This window comes from Nomascus leucogenys, chromosome 3 (genome assembly GCF_006542625.1).
Source record: "Nomascus leucogenys isolate Asia chromosome 3, Asia_NLE_v1, whole genome shotgun sequence".
NCBI lineage: Eukaryota > Metazoa > Chordata > Mammalia > Primates > Hylobatidae > Nomascus > Nomascus leucogenys.
In genome coordinates, this window is record NC_044383.1 from 75,645,792 (window position 1) to 75,673,455 (window position 27,664).

General features: G+C 45.3%; 1 protein-coding gene across 1 annotated transcript in view; it reads right to left on the reverse strand.

The window, feature by feature from the left end:
• Nucleotides 1-4,723: 4,723 nt before the first annotated feature.
• Nucleotides 4,724-27,664, reverse strand: part of LOC100591160 (gamma-aminobutyric acid receptor subunit rho-2) — a 60,351-nt gene continuing 37,410 nt past the window's right edge. The window contains exons 3-9 of the mRNA XM_003258330.4: nt 21,865-21,932; nt 19,219-19,442; nt 18,222-18,304; nt 17,887-18,027; nt 15,826-15,978; nt 14,665-14,861; nt 4,724-8,277 (exon numbers count right to left, since the gene is read on the reverse strand). Coding sequence (XP_003258378.2) covers nt 7,966-8,277; nt 14,665-14,861; nt 15,826-15,978; nt 17,887-18,027; nt 18,222-18,304; nt 19,219-19,442; nt 21,865-21,932 — 1,178 coding nt within the window. The 3' untranslated portion in view covers nt 4,724-7,965. The remainder of the gene's footprint in view (nt 8,278-14,664; nt 14,862-15,825; nt 15,979-17,886; nt 18,028-18,221; nt 18,305-19,218; nt 19,443-21,864; nt 21,933-27,664) is intronic.

Genomic DNA, 27,664 nt, shown 5'->3' on the forward strand with positions numbered 1-27,664 from the left:
CACACACACACACACACACACACATTTTTTTTTTCACATAAAGAAACTAAAACTCAGAGAGAGTAAGTAAATGGCTCATGGCCACAGAGCTAGCAAAGTGCATCCTCTGAATCTCTAGGCTGTTGCCCCCACACTGAACATGAATGAGATACCTCAGTAGCTAACAATAAATGACAATATAAGTAAGCATCCAGCACAGTACCCGATGCCTCATGGGCAAGAAGAGTTCACTCATTTCTTCCATTAATATTTCCTGAGCATCTATCATGTGCCGAGCACTGTTGTAGACCCTAAATAGACCCTAAATTACAACAATTAAGGAAATGGACAAAAATCCTTGCTCTTGGGGAGCTTACCTTCTAGGGCTTCTTATTACATCCATGATTAAATTCTCTGGGGCAACCTCCCCTCCTGCACCCTTTCTGCTCGCAGCAGGATGAGGAAGGTCTGTGGCTAGGTGCCACTCTACAGCCTCTCCAATGCCATGGTAGAGCAGACACCAGGAAAGAGTTGGTGACGTGGAGGCAGCAGCTGCCAGCTTCCTAGTGGAGGTAGAACAGTGGTGCTCTCTTAGGGAAAGGAAAAGAAAAGGCAGGTGAAGGCCGGAGGCCAGAAGAGGGCTGGCAACCAGAGGCCCAGCATCCAGGCCTGGAAGCTTCTTCCAAGCAGCTCAGGCAAATCCAAGCTCCATGGGTGCTTGTCTGACCCTCCCACCCCTGATTTCCATGCCTGCGGCCAGGAAGTCAGGTGCCTTCTGGAATGATCTGAAAGGACGTTGGTAGAAGAAGACTAAAACCTCCCTTGGGCCATTTTTTTTTTCCTGGAACTCCGTAGCTTTCTTATAGGAAACTGTGAAAAGTGAAAAGGGCTTGGGGACAGAAGCCCCAGTTCCAGCCCTGGCCCTGGAACTCACCCCCTTTACCTCTTCTCTCTCTGTAAATCCTTCTTCACTGGGATCCTGGAAGAACTAAAGCACTGGGTTCCTGGAAGAGCACCTGCTCATAGTAGGCTCTGTATTCTTTGTTGGGCTGGTTGGCTGACTCCATCTCTTATCCCCATGCACTGTTCCTTCTTGTTCTTCTGTCTCCCACCCATTCCTCCAGAGTAGACCTTAAAGCCCCTCCAGAGAACCCCTTGTTTCCAGGGAACACAGTTTAGAAACCATGTCCACACAATACTCTCCCAGAGAAATTTATTTCAGACTTTAGTACCAGCCTTTATTTTTTCAGACACAGGGTCTCACTCTGTCACTCAGGCTGGAGTGCAGTGGCACAGTCATAGCTCACAGCAGCCTCAACCTTCTGGGTCCAAGCAATCCTCCCACCCACTTCAGCCTCCTGAGTAGCTACGATTATGGGTGCGTGCCACCACGCCCAACTAATTTTTAGATTGTTTTGTAGGAGTCTTGTTATGTTGCTCAGGCTGGTCTCGAACTCCAGGGCTCAAGTGATCCCCCTTAACAGCCTTTTAAAAATGGTGTCATTTAAAAAGAGAGAGAGAGTTGAGACCACAATAAAATCAGAATGGGGCTGGGCTTAGGCACTGGTACTTTTTCAAAAGTTCCCCAGGTGACTCACATACAGCCAGCCTGGGAACCATTGTTCAAATAGAATAATCACAACATAAAGGAAATGCCGCAATGCACAAAATGCTTTGGGATCACAGATGAGATAATAATACATTCTGCCTTGAGAGGGGAATGTGAGCTCTCTTGTCAGGATGCCACAGTCGGGAGGTGACACATCTGAGTTTCACTTCAAATGATGAGCAGGGGGCTCTGGGGCCTTGTTACTTAAAGCCTGGTCCACAGACCAGCAGCACCAACATCTCCTGGGTGCTTGTTAGAAATGCATAATCCAGGGTCCCCTCCCAAAACTACTGGATCAAAACCTGCATTTTATGAAGATATCCAAGTTATTCATATGCACATTACAATTTGAGCCATGTTGGGCTAAATGGACCCGGTGGAGAAGAGTATTCACCACCATTAACCTGGTCAGTTTAGATTAAACAACAGTGTACTACAGCGAAGGTTTATTTTTCAATTTAGCTTTTAAAATAAATCCCAAACCTAATGTTATCGATGGCTGGCCCAAATGTCATTTTTTAAATGCCATCTGAAGGTCAGGGGGTCAGGACTGAGTGCTTTATCCAATCTGCTAATGGGGAATGTTCTTATGCTGCAGATATGGGCAGGCTCCGGATGGCTCTGGAAGCTGGGCAGGCTGGGTCATGAGACCCTCCTAGCACAGGACTTAACTCTCCATGAGAATAGTCCAGCACACTTGTCCTCAGACACATGTAGGGCACACAGCCTTCTTTACCAGTACCATTTCCTAGTGATTGGTGGGAGTGGGGAGTCAGCTGCTTCCAAACCAGTGCTAATTCTCTAGGCCACAGCCGTCTGTTCCTTTACAATGGAATGAAAAAGACAAGACGTTTCAAATGGTGGTGGCGGTGGGGGCTGTGGATTCTCCTTGCGCACTGATTAAATGAATAGTGCCTTTTAACAGAGTCGGTGCTGGAAACCCATAATGCCTCTGCCCTGGCTGCCCTGAATATGTGTGTGTCTCTCAAAGCCAGCTTCCGGCCTCAAGGAGCTAAACCAAGATGTCCTGGTTTAACTCCGAGTTCTCACCTGAGTGTAGAGATAACCATGTAGATGTGTTTCAGCATAACCCAGATTTTCTGTCTGCTCTTTCTAACCACTTCTCTGTCCATCTAAGTGGGGAATGAATCACCTTTTTCCTGAAAATACCATGAGAAATGGATTGTTTCATGCAAGATCCACCTACGTAGACGTGTTGAATGCAGTTATGGAAGGCCCCACAGCTTAGCAGGTATGGAGTACGGGAAAGTCCTTCCTACCACAGCAGGGTTGATGTGAGAGCTGAATTAGGAATCACACATCTGGCGTTTGGCATGATGCTGAGCGGAGGATGCGCTCTATACTTGCCATTTACCTCATATGGTCACTTTAATGGCTGTTCTCTTATCTTCTGTGACGACTGGATCTGATGATCCAGTTATAAACGCTGTTCTTGTGCCACTCCCCCAAATTCCAGTGTAACAGTTTGGGGAACCAACCATTGAGAACACAGCCCTTATTCAGGCTGGGTCTGCTACCATGTTATGTTTTAAGCATTCAAAAATATAAGAATCTATAATAGTTTTTCCATAATAAGTAACATAATTCTCTGAACATGTTTCTTTCTACCCTCCTCAATCACTGTGGTTAAGACAGCCAAGGATGGCTGTCTACCTGGTGTTTGTGGCCACCGAGCCTCCTGCCTACACCTTGTCACATCTGTTCAGTCTTTACCCTTCTTGAGTTTATGGTTATTATTTCTCCCAGCCCCACCCTCCTCCCGTTGAGAAACTCCCTCTTCCCAGCTTCTACCACACTCCTCCTCCCACCTAAATATATACTCCCGAGCTCTTGTCCACAGACCTGCTGTCTGCTGCTGCTTCTCCTTCAGTTTTGTCCATTTTCATAGCTTCATTCAGCACATCTAGGATATGGTTCCAAATCTTTATCTCCCTCTCAGGCTCACACCAACATTTGCTACTTTGACATTTGACATTTCTAGTTCCTTGTGAAACTCAAACTCCTCATCCTCCACGCATGCCGGCTCTTTCTCCTGGCTTTCCAGTCTCTGTGAACATTAACACACAGACTGTGGCCCTCACACATTACTGAATTTAGCATGAACTTTCTCCACTATTTTTAATGTTATTTTCCTTCTTCACTGGTTTCCTCAAACTAAGCAGCCTTTCATTTTTCAAATTCATGGCCTCCCTTTAACCGATGTTTGCAAAAAAGTGGAACCAAATAAAAGTGTTTTTGAAGAGTTCTAGCTTTCTCAACTTAAACACATCACAGAGCTCTGATCACCTTCAACACACATGGCCCAGCCCAGACCAGTCAAATTCATTCCCCAGGTTTATTCTAAGTGGAATAAACATAGAAAGACCCTTGACACTGGGTGATTGAACTAGAAAGCTGTGGGCGTAAGACCGTCAAGGCCACTCCACCCACCCACCCACACCAGGTGGAAGAAACCTGTCTGCAGTGGGTGAGAATGAAGACAGTGTTGGATGGAGATATGAACCTGAAGGGACATGCTGAAACCCAGTTCCAGACCCTTAAGTGCCCAGAGCTTCCCTGCTCCCTTCAAATCCCCTTTCATTCTATGAGCCCCTGTAGTATCCTTCCAATATATCTTCTTTTCATTTGTATCGTTTTTAGCTGAATTTCTGTCACTGGCAACCAAAATGGTTAAAAAATACACCAGTTTATATTCTGATGGCAAATTAATTGATTTTCCAAAAGATTATAACTTCCCTGCTCAAAGCCCTTTTTGCTCCAACTTACTTTTCCTATCTTATGTCTTGTACATTCCGTAGAGTGTCTATTCACTGACTCCCGAACATACCTGAGCTTTCCTTCTGCCACGTTATCATCCCTTCCTTCCCTTTTCTAGTACTCAAAGCTGTGTTTATTCATCACTCAATATTTATCAGAAAACACTCCTCAAATTCTGTGATCATTCCCTCCTTTGAGCCACACCCATTAGAGTGTAAGCCTCTTAATGACTGAAGAGTGTTCCCCATTCATTTCTTTACCCGTCACCACCATCCCTCACCTCAGCACAAGACCTTGAGGACAAGTGCTAAATAAATGTTGGCTCCTTGGTGTCAATGAAGTATGTCCAATCACCAGTTTTTGTATAAAACCCATTTCTTTTATTGTAACATTAACATTTTTTCACAGTTTCATATTGGTGAAATCAGGATTCATATTATTGGTGAAATCAGGATTCATATTATAATGATTAGCATTCCAGAATTTGATTATTAGTATTTTTTTCTCAGTACATAAAATATGGGTGCATCTTACATTTCACCATGTCTTAGATTCAGTGAAGTAAAGTATCATTCATGCATTCCTGATAACAATTGTGTTTGCTTCTCTGTCTTCCTGCCTCCAGGGTGAATCATCCCACATTCTCACTATTTCCTTAGTTCCTGTTTTCTACTCCTACCGATGTTGTCTCCACTGGACCTCTTTACATTTCCTACTTTTCTCAAGTAGTGTCAGACTATTATACTGTAATAAGGCAATGCTAAATACAATGGTGTCATTGTATCATGGCCCTGCATGATAAAACACTGTTTATGATTCTAAATATGTCTGCTATGGAATTAACTCCAGTTTAACATAGAAGCTAGCAAAAATAATATTTGTTTTAATTTGTGAACAGGCAACTATGTTATATGAGCCATAATTCATGAAAACAATGCAGTCAGAAGTGGAGAAGTGTTGGAATTAAATAAGACTTACAAGCAAAGCAATATGATATATTTAATGACAATAAAATTATCATTCTTTGAGCAGCACTGTGGCCTGGGAGAGTCTCTAGAGATAAAAGGTTTCTGGCTGGGTGTGGTGGCTCATGCCTGTAATCCCAGCACTCTGGGAGGCTGAGGCAGGCAGATAACCTGAGGTCGGGCGTTCAAGACCAGACTGACTAACATGGAGAAACCCCATCTCTACTAAAAAATACAAGAATTAGCCAGGCGTGGTGGCGCATGCCTGTAATCCCAGCTACTCGGGGGCTGAGGCAGGAGAATCGCTTGAACCCGGGAGGCAGAGGTTGTGGTGAGCCGAGATCAAGCCACTGCACTCCAGCCTGAGCAACAAGAGTGAAACTCTGTCTCAGAAAAAAAAAAAAAAAAAAATGTTTCTAAACAAGTCCAGATGCCCTGTACCACCCAATTACCCATATTTATGCATTTTTGCTCTTCACTGGTCTATGAGACTGGGAAATCTAGTAGTCTTGGGTCCAGCAAGTCCATAGTGGCGAAGCTGTCCTCATAAGCACCGGCATGGTGGGGACCTGCCTTGATCCCTAGTGTTGTGGAAAAAGCTAGTCTCTCACCTCCTCTTCTCACAGCCTAGGATCCTGCCAAAATGAATGACTTGCCCACAAACCCTGTTCTCTGCAATGGCAAACCTTCCCGTTCTCCCTGTGCGTCTGCTCAAGCTGGTCTCTTGGCTGGTAGAGCTTCTTGGTCTTTAGGTCTGCCCAGCCCAGTGCAGCAGCTACTAACAACCGTGCTTACTGAGCCCACTTGAGTGTGGATGGTGTAACCAAGGAACTGAGTTTTCAATTTTATTTAACTTCAACTAATTTACATAATAATTATTATTATTTTAGAGATAGGGTCTCGCTCTGTCACGCAGGCTGGACTGCAGTGGCTTGATCACAGCTCACGGCAGCCTGGAACTCCTGGGCTCAAGCAATCGTCCCGCCTCAGCCTCCTGAGTAGCTAAGAACCTCGGGCACACCCCACCACACCTGGCTAATATTTTTAATTTTAACTAATTTAAATTTAAATAGGCATGTGGCTATTGGCTACCATATGAGACAGCCCAGATCTAGGATGTATTCTGCCCCATTTCTTCTTCTTAAAACCCTGACCTTCAAGGGGCATCTCAGGGCTGCTTTCTCCATGAGGTCTGTCTCCCTGGTGGGACTGTTTTTACTCCCTTGGAATTCCCATCTCACACTGAAATGTTACTGAGGCACTAAACACTCTTAATCTTATCTTATAGATATGCGTGTGGTATTTCCTGTGCTAGTTCCTTCTCTGAGAGCTTTGACTACTCTTATTCTTAATTTGGACCCCAATCTACCTAGTGCAGAGATACTTTAAAATGTTTATTGCCTGAATATATAATAGTAACACTGCAATTAACATTAACAATAGGGAATTGACAAGAGTTGCTGTGTAGTAAAGGACTAACCTTTACTAGGAGGCAACCTCTATGCCCTTGGAATGTCCCATGAGATAGAAGGGTCTTTGTCTACTGGGGCCTTGGGCCACACCAGATAGTCTATGCCAACAATGTGATTTATGATAGGTGCCCTGGACCTCAAGGTACCAGCTTAACCTCTGGAAGGGAAAAAGACTAAAGTCAGCCATGTGGGCAATCAGCCATAAATCTATGACCGACCCCAATAAAAAAAACCGTACCCCGTGGTGAGCTTGGGTGAGTTTCTCTGGCTGGCAATACTCCATGCACATTGCTGCATGTCATTGCTGGGCAAAATTAGTGCTACCTATGTAACTTCACTGGAGGAGGACAGTTGAAAGTTCTGGACCTGGCCTCTCCCGGACCCTGCCTTATATGCCTAAGAGTAAAAGCAACAGCAAACAGAATGGGTCTGTGGGGTAAGCGGGGTTGAAGGAGGGGAAATAGCAGAAGTACATCATGCCATATGTAGAATGAGCACAGCTTAGAGAAGATCTCTAAGGAAAGAGACTATTTTTTCATTTCCACAGTACCTGGCACAGAGTGGGACCTCAATATTTAATGAATGGTTGAATGGATGGATAAATGAATGATCTCCTCTAATATTGCAAAATCCTGTGGGTTGCCATACTCCCACAGGCCAAATCATTTCCTGTCTGGGATCTGAGCTCTTTTCCCTTCTAGGTAGGCACTTAATCCAGTTCTATGGGTTTATAGGGTGTTTTTTGTTCTTAATTTCCTATCTTCTAACCAGAATGCCCCAAAGCTTGCACTTCAGTTTTTCCTTTTCCCTCCACAGCTGACTCCTAGGCAATCTGAGGGTCTAAGAATGTCTAGGAGGCATTTGAGTCCTTGTTTATAGGAGGGGAGTTCTTGTGAACTAGTTCACACACAAGAACAGAAGGTCCCAGGGAGACGTGAAGTGTGACGCGAGACATAGCATGAACGTGGAGCAGCCCCACAAGATCTGGGGTCAGGGCAGCTGGAGGGCTCCTGGGCTTCTCTGAGAGATGAGTCCTGCTCAGGGTGGTCCAGTAGCTGCTGCATTGTCTGGTGAGGGGCGTGTGGTCAACAAGTCCGTCTGTCAATGACTGGCCAGGCCCCCTCGATGTCTATGCCCTCTTCTAGGAACAGCCTTGGAGCCCCTAGGAAAACACTGACCAATAAATTAAGTTGAAAAATATGTAGGAGGCAGGGAATATCAACCTAGAGTATTTGTCAATGGCATGGGTATTCTGGAAGATACGAAAACCCGTCTGGCCCTTCAGAAGCCCCTTCTTTCTGGCAGCATTGGCTTCACCACTCAGGCCCAGGTGGACCGCTATTTTGTCTTGCCTTTCTTCTTCCGTCAGGATATGGCTTCTGGGGTACCCAGCCAGGCTGTTGGCCTCAGACTCACTGTAGCTTCCATCCAGCATCATGGTTTTTGAATGAAGCATTCCACACATGCACGGGAACTATGGGCAGCAAGCACAAAGAACATCATTAAGCCTTGTGAGGTGGGCAGAGGAGGGGGCCTAGCCCAAGAGCAAAGCCACATTGCTACTCAGAACCACAGAAAGATAGAACTAGAAAGATCTCCAGAGGTTACTTAGTCCAACGATCCTCTACCCTGGCTGGGTATTAGAATCATCTGCACAGCTCTTTAAACTGGCCATGCCCGGGCTGCCCTTTAGAGCAATTAATTTAAAATTCCCAGGTGATTCTACTGTGTAGCCAGAATTGAGAATCACTGATCTAGTCCAAATCCCTCAATTGTAGAGGCAAAAACTTAAGACCCAGAGAGCTATACAATTCTGAGACCACACAGCTGGTGTCAGAGCAGGAATCTAAATCCACATAGTCTGATTCCAGCTGCAGGACTCCACCTTTCTGTGCATGAATCAAAAGATGATTGGGAGCCAGGCGCAGTGGCTCATGCCTATAATCTCATTGCTTTGGGAGGTCAAGGCAGGAGGATCGCTTGAGGCCGGGATTTCAAGACCAGCCTGGGCAACATAGTGAGACTCCTTCTCTAAAAAAATTGTTTTTAATTAGCCAGGCATGGTGGCATGCACCTGTAGTCCTAGCTACTCAGGAGGCTGAGGCAGGAGGATCACTTGAGCTCAAGAGGTCAAGGCTGCAGTGAGCAGTGATCATGCCACTGCATTCCAGCCTGGGTGACAGAGCAAAACCCTGTCTCTTCTTTTTTTAAAAAAAAAAAAGAAAGAAAAAGATGATGAGGTAGAGAGTGTCCTTATCTTAAAAAGTTACATTTAAGAGTCAAGGGTCATGGTATCTGCAATGTATTTTTAGAAAGTTCAACTGCACCAACAGATACATGCTTATATGGAGAAAATGTATTATGCATAATGTATATATGCATATGTATCTGTTGGTGCAGTTTTTGCCACACAAAAATGGCAAAATATTAGCAATGTTGGATCTAGGTGCTAGGTACCTGAATGTACATGACCCTATTCTTTTAATAGTTTCTGCAAGTATGAAAACGTTTGTAAGACATTCTAAGTGGGAGGAAAGGAAATGGTTTCGCTTGACTTCTCCCCATAGTTTAGTCAGTAGAGAGTGGGCTTCCACTGGTGCCTGGATGCTTGGTGTTGACTGAGAGCAGGAGGCCCACTTGACACAGCCAATTGGCGTTGATTTGAATATGTTTCTGACCTGGCTCTCAGCTCTTCAGGGCCTCTGTTTTTCCATCTAGGAAAGTGAAATAATGAAGTTTCACAACCTGCCTCTTATTGTTATGGATCTTGAAACTCTCAGATGAGTATCATAAAGCTTTAGAATGCAAAATAGATGGATGATTTTATGCAGAATTAGAATTACTTGAAGTATTCTTATCCTTGAAGAAATTGTTTGTGGTTTGGGGGGCTATTATTTTCATCAGGCATGACTGTTTCATTATTAGTTTCTGTGTCTTTTTTCCATCAGTAACAATTCTTTTTTTTTTTTGAGATGGAGTCTCACTCTATCCCCCAGTCTGGAGTGCAGTGGCTCGATCTCGGCTCACTGCAACTTCCGCCTCCAAGGTTCAAGTGACTCTCCTGCCTCAGCCTCCTGAGTAGCTGGTATTACAGGTGCCCACCACCATGCCCAGCTAATTTTTGTATTTTTAGTAGAGACAGGGTTTCACCACGTTAGCCAGGCTGGTCTCGAACTCCTGACCACAAATGATCTGCCCGCCTTGGCCTCCCGAAGTGCTGGGATTACGGGCATTAGCCACTGCACCCAGCCAACAATTTTTGAATAATTATCATAGACTCATAGCTATAAGAGAATTGAGGATAAAAGGTAAGAGGTCATCTCTCTCTCTCTCTCTCTCTCTTTTTCGTTTTTTTGTTTTGTTTTGTTTTTTAGACAGGGTCCTGCTTTATTATTACTCAGGCTGGAGTGCAGTGATGCCATCTCGGCTCACTGCAGCCTCCACCTCTTGGGCCGAAGGGATCCTCCCACCTCAACCTCCCGAGTAGCTGGGATTACAGGCACACACCACCACACCCAGCTCATTTTTTTATTTTTTGTAAGATGGGGTTTTGCCAAGTTGCCCAGGCTGGTCTCAAATTCCTGGGTTCAAGGGATCCACCTGCCTTGGCCTCCCAAAGTGCTGGGATTACAGGCATGCACCACCATGCCCAGCCCTATTCAACTCTTTGCATTTAGATATAATCACATCCAAACTGATAAAATTGTGTGATATTATCATTGGGGGGTTATTTATTTATTTAAGGCACAGTTCTTCTTCTCCTTGCTCTAAACTGAAAATCTTTCTGCTAAAATGAAAATAGACTTTTCTCCTAAGATTTTGAGTTCAAATTAGGAAATACCAAAAATTAGGATAAAACCCCTGTTTTCCAGAGTGGCTTGCTTCTAAGAAAGAGGAAGTGGCTCTTGGCATGTCAGACAAGGTCTGGCTAATCAGCCAAAGTACTGCAGCAGCTGAGGGGAGGTAAGCCCTGGGCTCCCACGTGCTCCCGCATGCCCTCGCCTGCACTTGTCTGCCATTCAAACCAGGGGTGGGCCTATCGGGTCCCAGGCAGCTTTTCCCTTTACAGAGTGGAAATCACACTTCAGTGAGCATCAGAATCACCTGGGATCTTGCTTAAAATCTTGATTCCAGGGTGCCACCCTCAAAGATTCTGAATCAGTAGACCTAGGGTGTGGTCTAGCAAATCTATTTTTTGAGACCCTGTCTCAAAACCGGGAATCTATTTTTAACAGACTCAGGAGGTGATTCCAGGGAAGGTACTCCATGGCATCCACTTAGGAACCTCAGCTCTATTGGGAAACATTTCAATACTATGAATATTAGTTTCTCTGTGAGGCAGCAGATGGTGCCTTCTCACCTCTGTCTGCTCTCCAGCAACTACGCTTCTTGGTCTTAAATCCTACCTTTGACAACAGCAGAGTACAAGCTCTCACCTCCCAGATGTCTGTTCTCATACAGACCGAGGGGGAGACTTAGGGGCCTGAGGCCCTCTCCATAGATGATTTCCTTGTCTCTTTAAACAAAGTCATACAATTGCTGGCAAAGATCCGACCTGATATGGAAACAGGGCAAGTTGTGCCGGTGAACAGTTAGTTTGTGAGCCCCTGTTTGTCAGATGAAGGCTTTGCTATTTTTTTCAACTGCTCTATACAGGAAAGTCTAATGATTTAGAAATCAAAAGTGTTTAAATATGGTCCGAAGTCCTGTGATAATGATCAGTGTACAAATTACCGAAGTTTAAACAAGTCAATTTTCTGAAGTAAAGAATGTTTGACTAGAGCTTTAAAAATAAGCAACCTAGTATAATATATTTGGAGATGTAAACTAAAAATAAAGTTCTAAGCCCCCAAACTGACTGAACTGACCCGCCTCTTGGTCAAGGGGACCCCAGAGAAACCTTAAAAACTGAGTTCCCATTCATGACGGGACAAGAGGCCGAACAAACCTTGTTATTCCTCCTCCCTTTTGGGGTTTAGACACAACTGACCAGCATTAATGCTGAAACAGAGATTGTAAGACAGAACAGATTCTTCATGGCCATAAGATACCAAATTACAAACAGTACCTGAGGCCATTCTAGGGCCAGGGTGAAGTCACACACCCCTGCGCTTAAAGAATACACTGTGTGCTAACTGCCACAAGGTTTTTCTTTTTCTCTTTGAGCTAAACAAGCACTGGCCTTGAGATAAACAATGTTAAAACAATTTGGGGCTGGTGCGGTGGTTCACGCCTGTAATCCCAGCACTTCGGGAGGCCAAGGTGGGCAGATGGCTTTGACTCCAGAAGTTTGAAACCAGTCTCGGCAACATGGCAAAATCCCATCTCTTTTAAAAATATAAAAACTAGCTGGGTGTGGTGGCGCATGCCTAAGGTCCCAGCTACTTGGGAGGCTGAAGTGGGAGGACAGCATGAGCCCAGGAGATGGAGTGCAGTTAGCAACCACTGCACTCCAGCCTGGGTGACAGAGCCAGACCCTGTCTCAAAAAAAAAAAAAAAAAAATTTGCAGCTCACCAACCATCAGACACTGACTAACCAACCCCTGGCCCCTGTTCCACCAGCCATAACTACAGCTTTGATTGGACAAGAGAGTGATTTTAGTAACCTTCTCTTGATAAGACCATCAGTCATGGACCAGTCCTGGTCAGTTTACAGAGGCTGTTCACTTGAGTGCCTTTGTGTCCTTTTTGCATATAGGGTCTAATTGTAATACATTAAAATGTTAAGTCTCCACCCCAGGGTGAACATGGGCTGTATGTTACATGCACATTTGTTCAATAGGCATGTGTCAGGACTACCTTCATAAATATTCATAAATCTTCCTATAGCCTGTTGAATATGTATACTTAGCCATATTCAGCATAAAGCCCCTACTCCAACACCTCCTCCTTCAAAGTGCCTGTTTCCAGGTCTTTACAGGAGGCTGCACTCCCCAGCCTGCAGGATGGCCATCTTGCAGACTGGAATCCTTTATAAGAAATAAAGTCTCCTTTTTCAAATTTATAAATTTCTCATTTCTTTAAAGTTAACAGAGACAATGTGGAAATACTTGACAGGTATAATGCAGGTGTTGAAAGACAACGTTTGAAAAGGCAACATATTCTCTTTTCCTAAAGTTTAAAGGTCCCATTGACCAAAATGTCGTTACATGGCAAAAATAAATTATTTTAATTTTAAAAGCTCCCTTATGCTAAAAGGCTAATGGCCACTTGGTTGTGCATAAATATGAGATTTTCATGTCCCTTTATCTCCACAGCTTTTAGATGAACACCCATTTTGATTAGTGCAATGATTGGCAATGATCAGGTAGCAAGTCAGCATTATTTATTTAGTATTAGGTTAGTGCAAAAGTAATTGCAGTTTATATCATTACTTTTGCACAGACCTAACACTAAAATGAATAAGAGTCTGACTATGAATGGAAAAGACTGCCTCCCTGTGCCAAAGGTTCATCAGCATGGCTTTTTAAAATCTCCCAGTTGTATTCTGTCTCGTAGTTTGCAGTTGACCTTTGAACAACACGGGTTTGAACTGTGCAGATCCACTTCCACCTCTGCCACCCCGGAGACACTAAGACCAAACCTTCTCTTTCGTCCTCCTCCTCAGCCTAGACAGAGTGAAGATGACCAGGATGAAGTCCTTTGTGATGATCCACTTCCATTTCATGAATTGTAAAGATATTTTCTCTTCCTTAGGATTTTCATAACATTTTCTCTCTAGCTTACTTTATTGTAAGAATACAGTTTATAATACATATACAAAATATGTGTTAATCGACTGTTTATCTTATCAGTAAGGCTTCCAGTCAACATGAGGCCATTAGTAGTTAAGTTTTGGAGGAGTCAAAAGTTATACTTGGATTTTCTACTGCACAAGGATTCAGCCCCCCAACCCCTGCCTTGTTCAAGGATCAACTGTAGTATAATATAGTACAGTACAGTACCTTATAGATAATATAGTATTTTTATTTTATTTTATTTTATTTTTGATATGGGGTCTTGCTCTGTCGCCCAGGCTGGAGTACAGTGGTGCGATCTCAGCTCACTGCAACCTCTGCCTCCTGGGTTCAAGCAATTCTCCTGCCTCAGCCTCCCGAGTAGCTGGGATTACAGGCGTGCACCACCACGCTTGGCTAATTTTTGTATTTTTAGTAGAGACGGGGTTTCACCATGTTGGCCAGGCTGGTGTTGAACTCCTGACCTCAGGTGATCCGCCCACCTTGGCCTCCCAAAGTGCTGGGATTGTAGGCGTGAGCCACCGCACCCAGCCGATAGTATAGTATTTCCAATTTCCTTCTGCATCTACACATGAAAGTTTTTTTAAAAGAAATATATATAAGATATTTAGCTTTAGTCCTTACTGTGGCTGAGTTTTCACTGGGCACTGATAAATAAAGGCACTTTTTGTTCTAGAACTCTCCCTTCTCTGGTTATAAGACAGAGAGGCATTGTCCCTAGACATGTTTAGTAATAATAGTGAGAGTTTGTTTGTCTAGATCCTGATATATGTGAAAGATCAAAACAACTTTCACATACATTATCTCATGTGACTCCTACAGCAGAGGTGAGGGTTCTGTAATCTCCCTTTTACAGATGAGAAAACTGAGGCTCAGCACAGGTGGCAAAGTTGAGTCTAAGACCCAAGTCTTCCAGTTCCTAGTCTTTGTCCAAAGACCTTCTGCTTTCTGGAATCCTTTGGGGTAGAAGCCAGAACCTATTTTAAAACAAGATCCTCCTCCTTTTGCACAAACATCTCCTTTTTCTACATGCAACCCCTGCCTCTGCCCCCACCCCGCCCAGAAGACCTTCAATTTTCACCCAGTAGCATGGACTTAGACGAGGGCCGAAGAAGCCCTCTCACCTTCTCCCGCAGCTTCCGTTCCTTGCGCTCCTGCACGGTGGTCAGGTAGTTGACAGCCGCGTACTCCAGCACCGAGAGGAACACGAACACGAAGCTGACCCAGAGGTAGATGTCCACGGCCTTGACGTAGGAGACGCGCGGCATGGAGGCGTTCACGCCCGTGATGATGGTGGTCATGGTCAGCACCGTCGTGATACCTGCAACCCCCGGCCTTAGTTGGGCTGCTGACAGCGGTCTAGAACTGCCCCCACATCTCACTAAGTCACGATTTTACACTCTCTATCTCTTAAACCACATGAGAAAGTCCCAGGTGTGTTTCCACCTCGGAGAGGGGCAAGGATCTGCCCCACCAGCAGCCAGGCCTATTCTCCCCAGAACCAACCCGCTTGCTTGTCTCATTTTCCTTCAAGCATCTGAAAGACTGAGTTTCTGTGATGTGGCTGACAAGGAGAGGACCTATTCTCATGTGGAATTAAAGACAGCGACTAAAGGACACCTCTGAAGGAACGTTCCCAAACTTCAAGGAATAGGCACATTCTCTCTCATCTAAAGTCCTTGAAGAACTGTGGAAATTCCCAGAGGCCCATCATGCGGGATTCTGCTTCACTCTGTCTTGCTGCTTAAACCCTCACCTTTCTCAAAGGCCAACCTAATGTTGTCTAAATTTACAATGACATGTGGTAAACTTTCATTCTGGAATTCAGGGTCTGTAAAAGGCTAAACCACAGCTCCAGGGAACGTGGTCCTCCTTTTCCCAGAAATCTCATATTCTGTGCCCTACCTCCAAGCCCTCAGTCTGTCTAAACAAGGCCAGCAAATGAAGTTTTTCTATTTACAGAAGGAATTGTTGGCATTTGCAGAATCATCTTGTTTATCTAAACACTGAGCTCTGATACTGCCAGTTGTCGAAGTCTATACCCCAAATATTTCTGAAGTGATACAATCACAGTTGATGTTGTTTTAGCTCCCTCTGGCTCTCATAATGTGGAGGAAACTGAGGCCAGCATCTAGATGGTAAAGGCAAGAAACATGAGAAGTTGCTCCTTCCGACTCTAACAGCTCATCAGTTAAGAACTCTAAATAATGATTTTTACTTTTTGTGAACATAGTGATAAGTTGAAAAAAATAACCACCCTACCACACCTTATGAAATGCTTTTACCCAGTGAAACTCTGGCGGGCACAGCTCTGTGGTCGATCCAGAAGGACACCCAGGACAGCATGACCATCAGAGTGGCGGGGAAATATGTTTGGAGCAAGAAGAAGAAGATGTGGCGACGCAACGTGAAGTTAATGTACAGACGGTTGTACCAGCCTGGGGGACACAGGAAGAAGCCAATGAGGTTCCATCTGAGAGGTGAAAGCAAACTGTGTCCCTGGGAACCCGTCTTTCACTGACATGGCTCTCATCAGCAACAGAAAGTTGAAATTAATGACCAATTGGCTTAATATAATACCTTTCTTTTCCAAAATCGAAGCCCTTTCTCCTATATATAAATATCTTGCCAATATCTAGTACATTTACTGTCTCAGTTGGTATTACCTAACTTCTCTTCACAGTATTTTGGGAAAGGGAAGAACTAAACAGAAGGGAAGTTTTAGTCGTTTGGGTTTTTGTTTATTTGTTTTTGAGACAGGGTCTTGCCCTGTAGCCCAGGCTGGAGTACAATGGCACACTCACAGCTCACTGCAGCCTCAACCTCACAAGCTCAAGCGATCCTCCCACCTCAGCTTTCTGAGTAGCTGGAACTACAGGTGCGTGCCACCATGCCCAGCTAATTTTTTTTTCTTATTATTATTTTGTAGAGACAGGGGTTTCGCCATGTTGCCTAGGCTATAGTTGTTTGTTCTGTATTTGTAATTTGCAAATTACAACCATATTTCTTGAGTGACTTGCTGCTCAAGAGCATGAGTTTGGAATAGTTCCATTTTGTTGAGGCCAGTGCCACTGGGGCAGGAGCTGGGAGAGCTAGGCTCTGGTCACTGTCACCTTTATTGTGAAATTGTCACCTTTATTGTGAGACCCTAACCCTTTATCATGCAAACTCCACATCCGTCACAAAAAGAAATAGGCTGTTCACATGATTCTAAAGTCTGACATTTGGGACATAAGGAAATGAGACACTTAGAGGCTTTTCCAAAGCCTTAGCTAGAATCAGTTGAGCTTGGTTCAACCCAGGCCTCCAATGCCCAGGCTAGTGTACAGTTCACTGGCACTAAGTATATTATTCACAATATGGTACAACCATCCCCACTATTCATTGCCAGAACTTTTCATCATCCCACGTAGAAACTCTGCACCCATTACACAATAACTCTCCATTCCCCCTCCCATGAGTTCCTGGGAACCTTTATTCTATTTCTCTCTCTTTATTTTTTTGAATAGAGACAGGGTCTTGCTCTATTGCTCAGGCTGGAGTGCAATGGCACAATCATAGCTCACTGCAGCCTCAAACTCCTGGGCTCAAGCAATCCTCCCTCCTTAGCCTCCTGAGTAGCTAGGACCAGGGGCATGTGTCACCATGCCTGATGCCTGGCTAATTTCATTTTTTTTTTTTTTTGAGACGGAGTATCACTCTGTCCCCCAGGCTGGAATGCAGTGGCGCGATCTCAGCTCACTGCAACCTTCGCCTCCTGGGTTCAAGCAATTCTCCTGTCTCAGCCTCCCGAGTAGCTGGGATTACAGGCGCATGCCACCATGCTTGGCTAATTTTTATATTTTTAGTAGAGATGGGGTTTTGCCGTGTTGGCCAGGCTGGTCTCGAACTCCTGGTAGGTAGAAGCCAGAACCTATTCTAGGCTACATTATTTTAATAATCAAAATTTAGGCTGAGCATGATGGCTCACGCCTGTAGTCCCAGCACTTTGGGAGGCCGAGGTAGGAGGATTGCTTAAGTCCAGGAGTTCGAGACCAGCTTGGGCAACATAGTAAGACCTCATCCCTACAAAAAAATTTAAAAAATTAGCTGGACATGGTGGCAGTGCCTGTAGTCCCAGCTACTCAGGAGGCTGACGTGGAAGGATTACCTGAGCCTGGGAGGTTGAGGCTGCAGTGAACCATGATTTCGCCACTGCACTCCAGCTTGAGAGACAGAGTGAGACCTTGTCTCAAAACAAAAAACAAAACACATACAAAACATATTTTCCTTGGAGTTAAGGTTGAAGAAGAATTCAAATGTGCTTTCTTGCACATTTGAATCAGATTGTGGCAAACGATAGCTACCAGTGCTGCTGTAGAAGGCCAGTCTGGAAGTTGTGTGAAATTTCTGAATCAGAAACTGAGACAAGGAGATCTTCTCATCTGTTTTTAGGGATTCATCCCCATTCTTCCAGTACAGCATCAGATCTTCATCTGTATAGGCATCTTTGGGAAGAGGAAAACAAGTTAATTTGACTCATTCACTTCTGATGCAGGGTGAAGTAACAGGGAAATCCTATGCCAGTCCAGAAGTAAATAGGTCTTAACGCTGGCAGGCAGTGCTCAGTCTCATGATTACTAAAATGGCACAAAGATCAGAGAGGAAAGAAGGCAAAGGAATTAGGAATGCTGATACTTACAGCTCTCCAGCTCCAAAGAACAGGTCTGGGAGTCCAGGGGAAAGTGGCTGAAGTCCATGTTGCACATGGCAGTGACCGTAATCCTAGACAACCCAGAGTCACATATTGGCTTGTGCAGTGAATTATTGGCTCCTACATCTGCCCAGAGCAAGAAGGCACAGCACACAACTGAGCAGCTGCCTCCTCATGTCTGCTGCAGAAGTTTGGAAACATAGTTATCTGAGTTATAGAACCTTAACTTCCAGAGTTTTGTCTTCTGTAGTAGAGTATTAGTGCTCTGCCAGATCCCATTATCAGGCTGGTGCTCCCCTTCCCCAGCCACTGGTTGTGCTGGCTGCTAATGGCTCTCTCCTGTGCCTCTCTCTGGGCTTTGCCCTCAGCCAGCAAGGCCACCTCCTCCAGAGATGCCTGGGAGGCCCCCTCGTCAACTTCCACCGAAGGCCAGAAGTGTCTAGTGTCAGCATTGCATTCTGGTGAACTGTACAAGCAGACCAGGGGGATGTGGGACAATGAGCTTCATCAGTGACAAGTGAGAAAAAAGCAATTTTTTTTTTAAGATGTGGAACATGACTTCTTATATGACTCCCCATACTGCAGAAGCCAATCTGCAATAGCACTCAAAACACAGTAGCTATTTTTTTTGCGGGGGGGACTTTTTTTTTAATCTATTTTTTTAAAAGCTATTTTTTTAATCTTTATTATCAATCAACTAGAATCACATGCTCTCAGGGAACAGAAGGTAGAGTATGTGGAAGGTCATTGTCTCATTCAGGCCAAAGTAGTCTTCTCACCCAAGCTTAAGACCCCCAATGATGGGGAAGTTGTCCCCTGCTGGGGTGGCCACGTCATGTTTAGATAGTTCTGACTGGCATCAGAAGGCTCCTCCCATCCAGGAACCCACGGACCCAACCGCAGTGGCAGTCTTCAGGGCCAAAGGGCCTGACCACACATACTGGAATGGCACTGGACAGAGGAACAACGGCCCCCGGACAGCTACCTCATGCTGTACAGCACGTGTCCATCTGGGAACACCCTCAGCATGATGTTGTCACTGGTGGTGTCATGAGTGAACGATCTTTTGGAGTGAACAAAGAAGACATCAGGGACCCAGATCTTCTTCACCAGCCGGCCATCGAAGGTCATGCTCTTGTTGCTGGCACTGGAGAAAGCTAGCCTCTCATCCTTCCAGTAATGCCGCAGGTACAGGGTCATAGTGAAGTCCTGTGGGAGCCGGGGTGAGACCAGACAAAAATGGCTTAGAAAGTTTTCTTCCTTACAATCATCCCATCATCCACTACTGTGGTGGACATGTCAGGCTCAGCATCCAGATTCAGAGGTAACAGTTCTGCAGCCCTGTGGCAGGATGGCATTGTGCAGTTGGAAAGAGAATGCCTCATTTTTATGCATCATGCACTTGGAGCCCAGGAGACTGAGCGACCAGCCCCTCAGGCTTTACAAATGAAAACTGCAGCTGTGATGCTCGCAGCCTGGCCTGGTGGCCAGTGGGGAAGGATTTCTCCAAAGCTCTGCTCTCTCTCACTTAGACCTCTGCACACATGGTTCCTTACCCATTGGCTAGCCATTCCATTTCAGCTTAGTGGCCACTTCCAGAAACCTGGATAGTTGAATGTCCCTCTTAGGAGGATTCTTGCCATTAGGCTTATAAGATCCTTGAAGGAAAAATTGTGTCTTGCCCACCATTGCATTCCCATTCATCACAGAATTTAGTGCCTGGCAAAGCACATAGTAGACGCTCAATAAATATTTGGTGGTTGAAAGATTGGGGAGATAAATGGATGAGGGGATGGGCAGCTGCATACCTACTATAACTTCTGCCTGAAATCTTATCTTGTTCAAAAGTGTCTCCTTGCCTGCATGGTTGATTCCTTAAGAGTTTGGTCCTTCCCCATAGCCAGAGCTGACACAGGTGCAAATGGAAAAATAACTGCCCAAAAGATCCTTTCTGGGTGGAGGAAGGCTGGAAAGAGTGCATAGTTGTGGTGGGCCCAGAGGGAGCCCCAGGAAGAGAGGAAAGAATGAGCGAGCACTGGGATAGTGCATGCATGAGAGTCTGTCCCTAGACTGATCCTGGCTCCCAGTGCATCAGCAGCTGCCAGGAACTCCCCTTCCACACACAAGGAGAGCAGCCAATACACGAGTAGGAAGAGACCAGCCAAATGCCCCTTCTGGCTATTTCCCTTCTAGGTCACAGAGCTGAAGAGCAGGCTCTGAGGGCCATCGCCCAGGGAAAGTGCAGATTCACAAACAACCAGCTGTGTATGGCTACCTTGGACGTTACCTACCTACTGCTGGAGTCCACCTGCCTTCCCACAGGTTGGTGGTTGCTCTGTGAGAGGCAGGTCATTCTAGATACCCCTTCCTGCCATCCTGAGCCACATGGGACAAAAGTCTTCGCACTCAGCACAGACATCTGGGTTGATTACAGTCTAGGGCAGCCAGGCTGTTCTAGACACAGCTGGTTCTGGAACTGGGCTCAGCTGTTGGATATCCAAAGGGGCTGGCAATGTACAATCTAGCATCTTGGAAACTGTCATACCTGCACCTTTCACACCTGGGCCCCATATTTTACCAGGTGCTGGAGCTATGGGGGGTGCACAACCTCAGTATCAATCATATCAGTTCTGCCATGCTGGGTCGATTGGGAGCAAGGGGCGTTCCCACTCTTCAAGGGCAGATGACAGCATTGCAAGTGGGATGCAGTGCTGGCAAGTGGAGCCTCCCCGACTTTTATTTATTCCACACATTTTCAGGTCCCCTGGGGGGCCAAACTGGACTAGACTTGGAGATATTGGGGTAAAGAAAAACATGAGTCCCTGCATTCATGGAGCTTATCGTCAAGCATGGAAGACAACCAATGTATAAGAAAACTCCCCAAATAAATATATAGCACAATTATAAATGATGATATAGGCTATGAAGAAAAATCAGAAATTCTTTAGATCAGGAGGTCAGGGAAGCCTCTTTGATGAAGTCTCATTTTAGCTAAGTCCTGAAGGATAAGAAGGAGATAGCTGTGGGGAGGGCCAGAGCTGAAGCATGCTCAAGATCCCTGAGGCAGAAGAAAGAGGAAGTTTGCAAACTGAAAGAGAGGCATACAGAAGAAGGAAGAGAGGAGGCTGGGGCCCTGGGGTGGGGGGTGCACCCCTCCACTGTGAGCCCTGCAGGACACCCAGGCCTGTGGTGGTAGAATTGGGGTAGACATGGAGTGGGGGGCACTGCCACAGAGTGAGTAGGGGAACTGCACTTGCAGCAGGAACTGACCATCAGAAAGCTGCAAAATTTCAGCCTGAAAGTGTCCACCTCCCGTACCCCACCAGGTGTGGTTCGCCTGATCACCTGCATTATTTGTGGAGTGTGTTGAAAATGCAAAGTCTCACTCCCAGAGATTCTGAATAAGGAAGTGTGAAATGGGGCCCAGGAACCCACATTTAACCAACTCCTCAGGTTATTTTTACCCACACAGCGAGAATGCCCGCTCTAGATTTTACTGCTCCACGGCTGACTTCCAAGCGCCCATTTTATCACCTCCAGCTCCTGCTCTGCCCACACGGGCACAGCCTGCACCACCGAGGCCCACCACACTACAGGCTCTCATGCTGTCTCACTGGAGGCCGCTGCGTACCATGTCCACCTCGGAGATGCTGTCCAGGCTCTCCACCTGCACGTCCACGCCCACCGGGATGGCAGGGCCTGCAGAAGAGCAGAGACAGCTGGTTAAGGCACCTTCCTCTCTACCTCTGGGCTGGGAACAGCCCCAGTTGGCTTCCCCCTGGGGAGCCAGGACTGCAGCAGGGTAGGGCAGAGGTTTAGAATTCTATGAGGGTTTCTTGCTAGTTCCTGACCTGTTGGGTGTCTGAGCTCTCTCCACAACGTCAGGGACTGTGCCTGCCTTACGTGCCATCCCTGGGCCAGGCTGAATGTGTAATCCATGCTTATTGGATGAATCAATGAGCTGATCACTACTTTTTACATCCCAGGGCTGTCTCTGTAGGGTAGAGGTGATAATGTTGCTCTAGTGCCTGACTGGAGACCCTGGTCATTGGGCCTTCTGTGACGTCTGAAAAACAGAATGAGGCCTAAGAGCATCCAACTCTGGGCTGGGCACCTGCATGCCCTGGTCTGGATTCATTCGGTCATTCAGCCTCTACCTACAGAGCCCCTGACATATAGCTGGGGTCCAGCCCTCTAGAGGCCTTCAACCCAGGGTGAGACAAGATCTTCTCTGTGCAATGTCACATCACAGCAAAGGACAATGAAACCTTGTCAGCCATGTCAGATTAGAAGTATGAGAAAACCCAGCACGGAAACTAGCACTGAACTTCATCTGCCCTACGGCAAGATTTCTAAAACCGAGTTTGTCTGTGGGGTCCTGTCCTTTTCCTTGAGCTGGCTGATGGTTATGTGGATAAGTTCACTTTAGGAGAATGTAGTGAGCGGTACACTTATAATGGGTGCACTTTTCTGTGTGTATGTTATGCTTTAGTAAAGTGTTTTTTGGATTTTAATATTTTTTTAAACTTAGAAAGGGAAAAACCAACAACCTGCATCTATCAGGCGTGTTAATGAATGCCATTACACTGGAAGTCGGGCGCAGCTGGGCTGGGCCTCAGCGGGAGAGGGCATTGTCCAGAGGGCAGCCTAGCTGCACGTGGGTCCTCTGAGCCCTGACCAGGGAGCACAGGATCAAGATGTTCTGACCCACTGTGGTCTGAGTCGGGGGACTTGGTGAGTCTGAGTCCTGAGGAAGGAGCAGAACTGGAAGGGGCTGAGACTTTGGCCATGGGCAGGGAAGGAGGACCAGAGATTCCCACACTGCGTCCGTAGGAACTAGAAAGCCCAGTCCTCAGCTCCAGCCCAAATGCAGGGTAGAGGTCCTCTTGGAAGTAGTCCAGGGCAGGCGATGGCCTCGCTGACTCTCCCACGGCTCCCCATAGGCTTGCAAACACTTGAAATCCCACCGTTAAAGATTTCCTGTTTTGGCTGAGCCTGATAGAATGGAAATAGTTTATTCATTACTGGTGAGGTTGAGTGACTATTTTCTGTGTTCTTAAACGTGAAAGAAAATAAGTACAATGCTTTAATTTTTCCCTCTCAGATAAATCCGGGTATAAGTTGATCGTTCTATTTTTCTCTGTTCCTCAGATGATAGCTAAGATCAGGGCCCATGAGAAATCTTTGCTCTGACAGTCATCCGTATTCTCTTTTTTTTTTTTTTTTTTTTTTGAGACAGGGTCTCGCTCTGTTGCCCAGGCTGGAGTGCAGTGGCACGATCTCGGCTCACTGCACCCTCTGCCCCCCAGGTTCAAACAATTCTCCTACCTCAGCCTCCTGAGTGGCTGGAATTACAGGCGCCTGCGACCACACCTGGCTGATTTTTTGTATTTTTTAGTAGAGGCCAGGGTTTCACCATGTTGGCCAGGCTGGTCTCGAACCCCTGACCACAAGTGATCTGCCTGCCTCGGCCTCCCAAAGTGCTGGGATTACAGGCGTGAGCCATGGCACCGGCCTGCATTCTCTTTTTATTCCAGGCTCTGGAAGTGCTTTGAGGGTGCCAGAAATGGGATGGTCACTGTGGGAGGAGGCCCCTCCTCAGGGCTTACCAATTAGCCTATCTTTCACCCCTGAGGGCCTTGCAACCCGAGGGAGGGTGTGTGGGCAGCCTGGCCAGAGCTGTCTCCTACTACCCAGATGCCACTCCCTGCTAGAGGCTTCCAACACCATTCATTCCCTCACCCTGGGGACCCTTCATTAGTCTGAGGTGTTCAAATGGCCCAGAGTGGCGCTTTAAATTCCGGGGTAGCACAGCCTCCTGTGGAAGACGTACTGTACTCTCCCCGTTCCCCATCTCTCCTGTACCTACTTTCTCTAAAGTGCCAGGTGACCTGCTGGATACAGCAGTCCCAGGAGCTGCAGGGAAGAAACAATACAGCAATGGCCCTCTTGGATTCATGTTCCAGTGGCCTGGTTTTCAGATAACGTACACAGTGTTTGGCCAGGAGCTAGTTTTGGCTCAGGCATTTTCCAGATAAAATGTCAGTTGGCTTGGTGTTAGTTACTGTGTCTGTCTGTTCTCAGGGCCTGGCTTGCTCTTCAGAGCTCCAGTGCCCTTTTAAGGAGAAATTTGATAAAAACTGCAAGGGAGGCATCAGTGCTCTGGAGGTATTGCCCACGCGGGGTGCAGGTCAAGGTCTCAGGTGCCCTGGGTTGTTGGAGGAAAACAATCTGTCTATTCAGGAGGTCCCAAAGCCACATTCAGTGAAACTCGCACCTCAAGTTTGAACAGAGACCAAAGGCCCTGCCCTCATTGGTCTGAGCGCTGCCTTTGACCTGCCCCACTGCCTGGCTCTCCAGATCTCCACTTTGTGGCCCTTCCCAACCTAGGTTTGGGAGAAATTCTTGCAAATTACTGGTCTTTCTCCTTCTTCCATGAACAATTTTATGTTTTGAGTGGGGCTGAGTCCTAACAAGTCCTATTTAGAAGGAAAGTAGTCTCGTTAAACTAACGAGGCTTGGCCCCTTAACACTGCTGTAGGGTTTTCTGCTTTAAGAGAGGGGCTGGGCGAGGTGAAGTGGCTCACTTCAGTAATCCCAACACTTTGGGAAGCCAAGGTGGGTGTATCATCTGAACCTAGGAGTTCAAGACCAGCCTCAATAACACGGCAAAACCCTGTCTCTACAGAAAACACAAAAATTAGTTGAGCACAGTGGTATGCACCTGTAGTCCCAGCTACTCAGGAGACTGAGGTGGGAGAATTGCTTGAGCCAGGGAGGTCCAGGCTTCAGTAAGCTGTGAGCATGCGCCACTGCACCCCAGCATGGGCAACAGAGTGAGACTCTGTCTGCAAATAAATAATTTTTAAAAAAATATTGAGGGATCTGGTAACGCAAAGAGACTTCTCTTTGGGATTTCTCTTCTCTGGTGAGACTTCAGGCAGTGTAGCCAGTTAGGTGACAAATTCAAGGCAGCGTAAGGGAAATACATGCTTAGCCAAGGGCTCTTCTTGGTTCCTAGCTTTCTGCATTAATTTTTCTTCACATGGCCCTGGAAAGCACACTTTAGGGACTTATCACATCCAGCAAAACACTGAAAAAGATAATAAATCGTGTCCAAATCAGGTTCACTCCAGGAATGCAAAACTGGTTTTAACACTAGAAAATCAATCAAGGAATTCCAGTAGTAGCAAGCTAAGTAATTCACACTAACATTTCTATTGAAAATTTAAAAATTGGACAAAAATAGAAAAACTTACTTTTTTTTCTTTCTTTTTTCTTTCTTTTTTTTTTTTTTTGAGACGGAGTCTCGCTCTGTCACCCAGGCTGGAGTGCAGTGGCATGATCTCGGCTCACTGCAACCTCCACCTCCCGGGTTCAAGTGATTCTCGTGCCTCGGCCTCCCAAGTAGCTGGGATTACAGGTGTGCACCACCACACCCAGCTAATTCTTGTAGTTTTAGTAGAGATGGAGTTTCACTGTGTTGGCCAGGCTGGTCTGAAACTCCTGGCCTCAAGTGATCTGCCCACCTCAGCCTCCCAAAGTGCTGAGATTACAGGCGTGAACCAATGTGCCACAAGAAAACCTTACTTTTGAAGGCATCAGAGTTAACAAAACAGGCCAGGATTGGGGGTCTGGGTGAAGCAGAGTCCCAAGGGGATGGCCCAGTATTTGGATCTACTTCTTCTAGGGGCACTTGCCAATTCAGGAGGGGAATTGAGAGGCAGAGAGATGCTTTTGATGACTTCAAGGGGCTGTGGGACAGGATTAGAGTCCAAGTGCTCACTTAGTGGAGCTTCGTACTTCATACATTGTACATCCCAAAGACTGCATTCGAGAAATGAAGGTGGACCAGAGTAGATAAACCTTTGTAGGGTTCGCAGCTTAAATTATGTCAGTCACTGAACACGCATTAAAGCTCTCTGGAGTGGTAGTCCCCTCAAGCAACCTCGGGTGTTAATGCCACCAGGCACCTGGCAGAAATAAACATAAATCCTCTCTGGAGGAAGATAACATCATCCTTGGTTTCTAATTTTTTCTATTAAAATATTATAAATATAAATTATAAAATATAAATATAAATTATAAATCATTATTTATATTATTATATAAATAAGTTCATAAGCAAAAATAAGCAGGCACATCAGAAAATAAGGCATACACAATAACCAGCAGGAAAATAAAGAATAGAAACAGATCCATAGGGGTCTTTGGATATTGAAATAAGATAGACTTTAAAATATTGAAGTTTACTATGTGCAAATAGATTTTTAAACATTAAGATTGAGAGTTTCTGCATAAAACTGGAAAACTATAAAACATAGACTCAATATAAATTTCCACATTAACAGACTACAAGAGAAAATTCTTTACCTCAATAATTGCAGAAAAGCGTTTGTTAAAATCAGTACCTAGTTATGATTTTTAAAAAAATGAATAGAAGGGAATTTTCTCAATGTGATGAAGGAAAGCTACCAAAAAATCTACATTAAATACCATCTTTAATAGTAAAATGTTGTAAGATTTCCTTTGAAATTGTAAATGAGACAAGAATGCCATTGATGCCACTACCATTGTCCTGAAGGTTTCAGCCAGTGCAATAGGAAAAGAAAAAGTTATGACAATTGGAAAGTTATGACATTATTTGCAGGTTGTATGATTGAGTACATAAAATTTAAAAATCAGCAGATAAACTATTAGACTGATAAAAGAGTTTAACAAGATTGTTAAATATAGAGTCAGTATATAAAAGTCAATTACATTTGTCTATACCAGCAGAGTTTTAAAATCATTTATGAAAGCATCAAAAGTACCTAGAAATAAGTACACAGAAATAAGTCTATGAAACTATCTGAAGTCCTCCATGTAGAAAACTATGAAACATTATTGAGAGAAATTAAAGCAGACCTAAATAAATGAAGAAATATATCATGTTCATGTATTGGAATACTCACTATTTGACAGGATTAGGCTTTCTGTCCCCACCTAAATCTCATCTTTAATTGTAATCCTCATTATCCCCATCATCCCCACTTGTCAGACCAGGTGGAGGTAATTGAATCATGGGGGTGGTTTTCCCCATACTGTTCTCGTGATAGTGAGTGATTTCTCTCAAGATCTGATGGTTTTATAAGGGGCTCTTCCCCACTTTGCTCAGCACTTCTCCTTCCCGTTGCCTTGTGAAGACGGTGCCTTGCTTCTCCTTCGCCTTCTGCCCTGACTGTAAGTTTCCTGAGGCTTCGCCAGCCATGCTGAACGGTGAGTCAATTAAACCTCTTTCCTTTATAAATTACCCAGTCTCAGGCAGTTATTTATAGCAGCGTGAGAATAGACTAATATACTAAGTAATACAAATAACTGACAAAGAGCTAGTATACAGAATATATAAATCACTCCTAAGAGTTCCATTAAGAACGAGTCAAATAACCCAA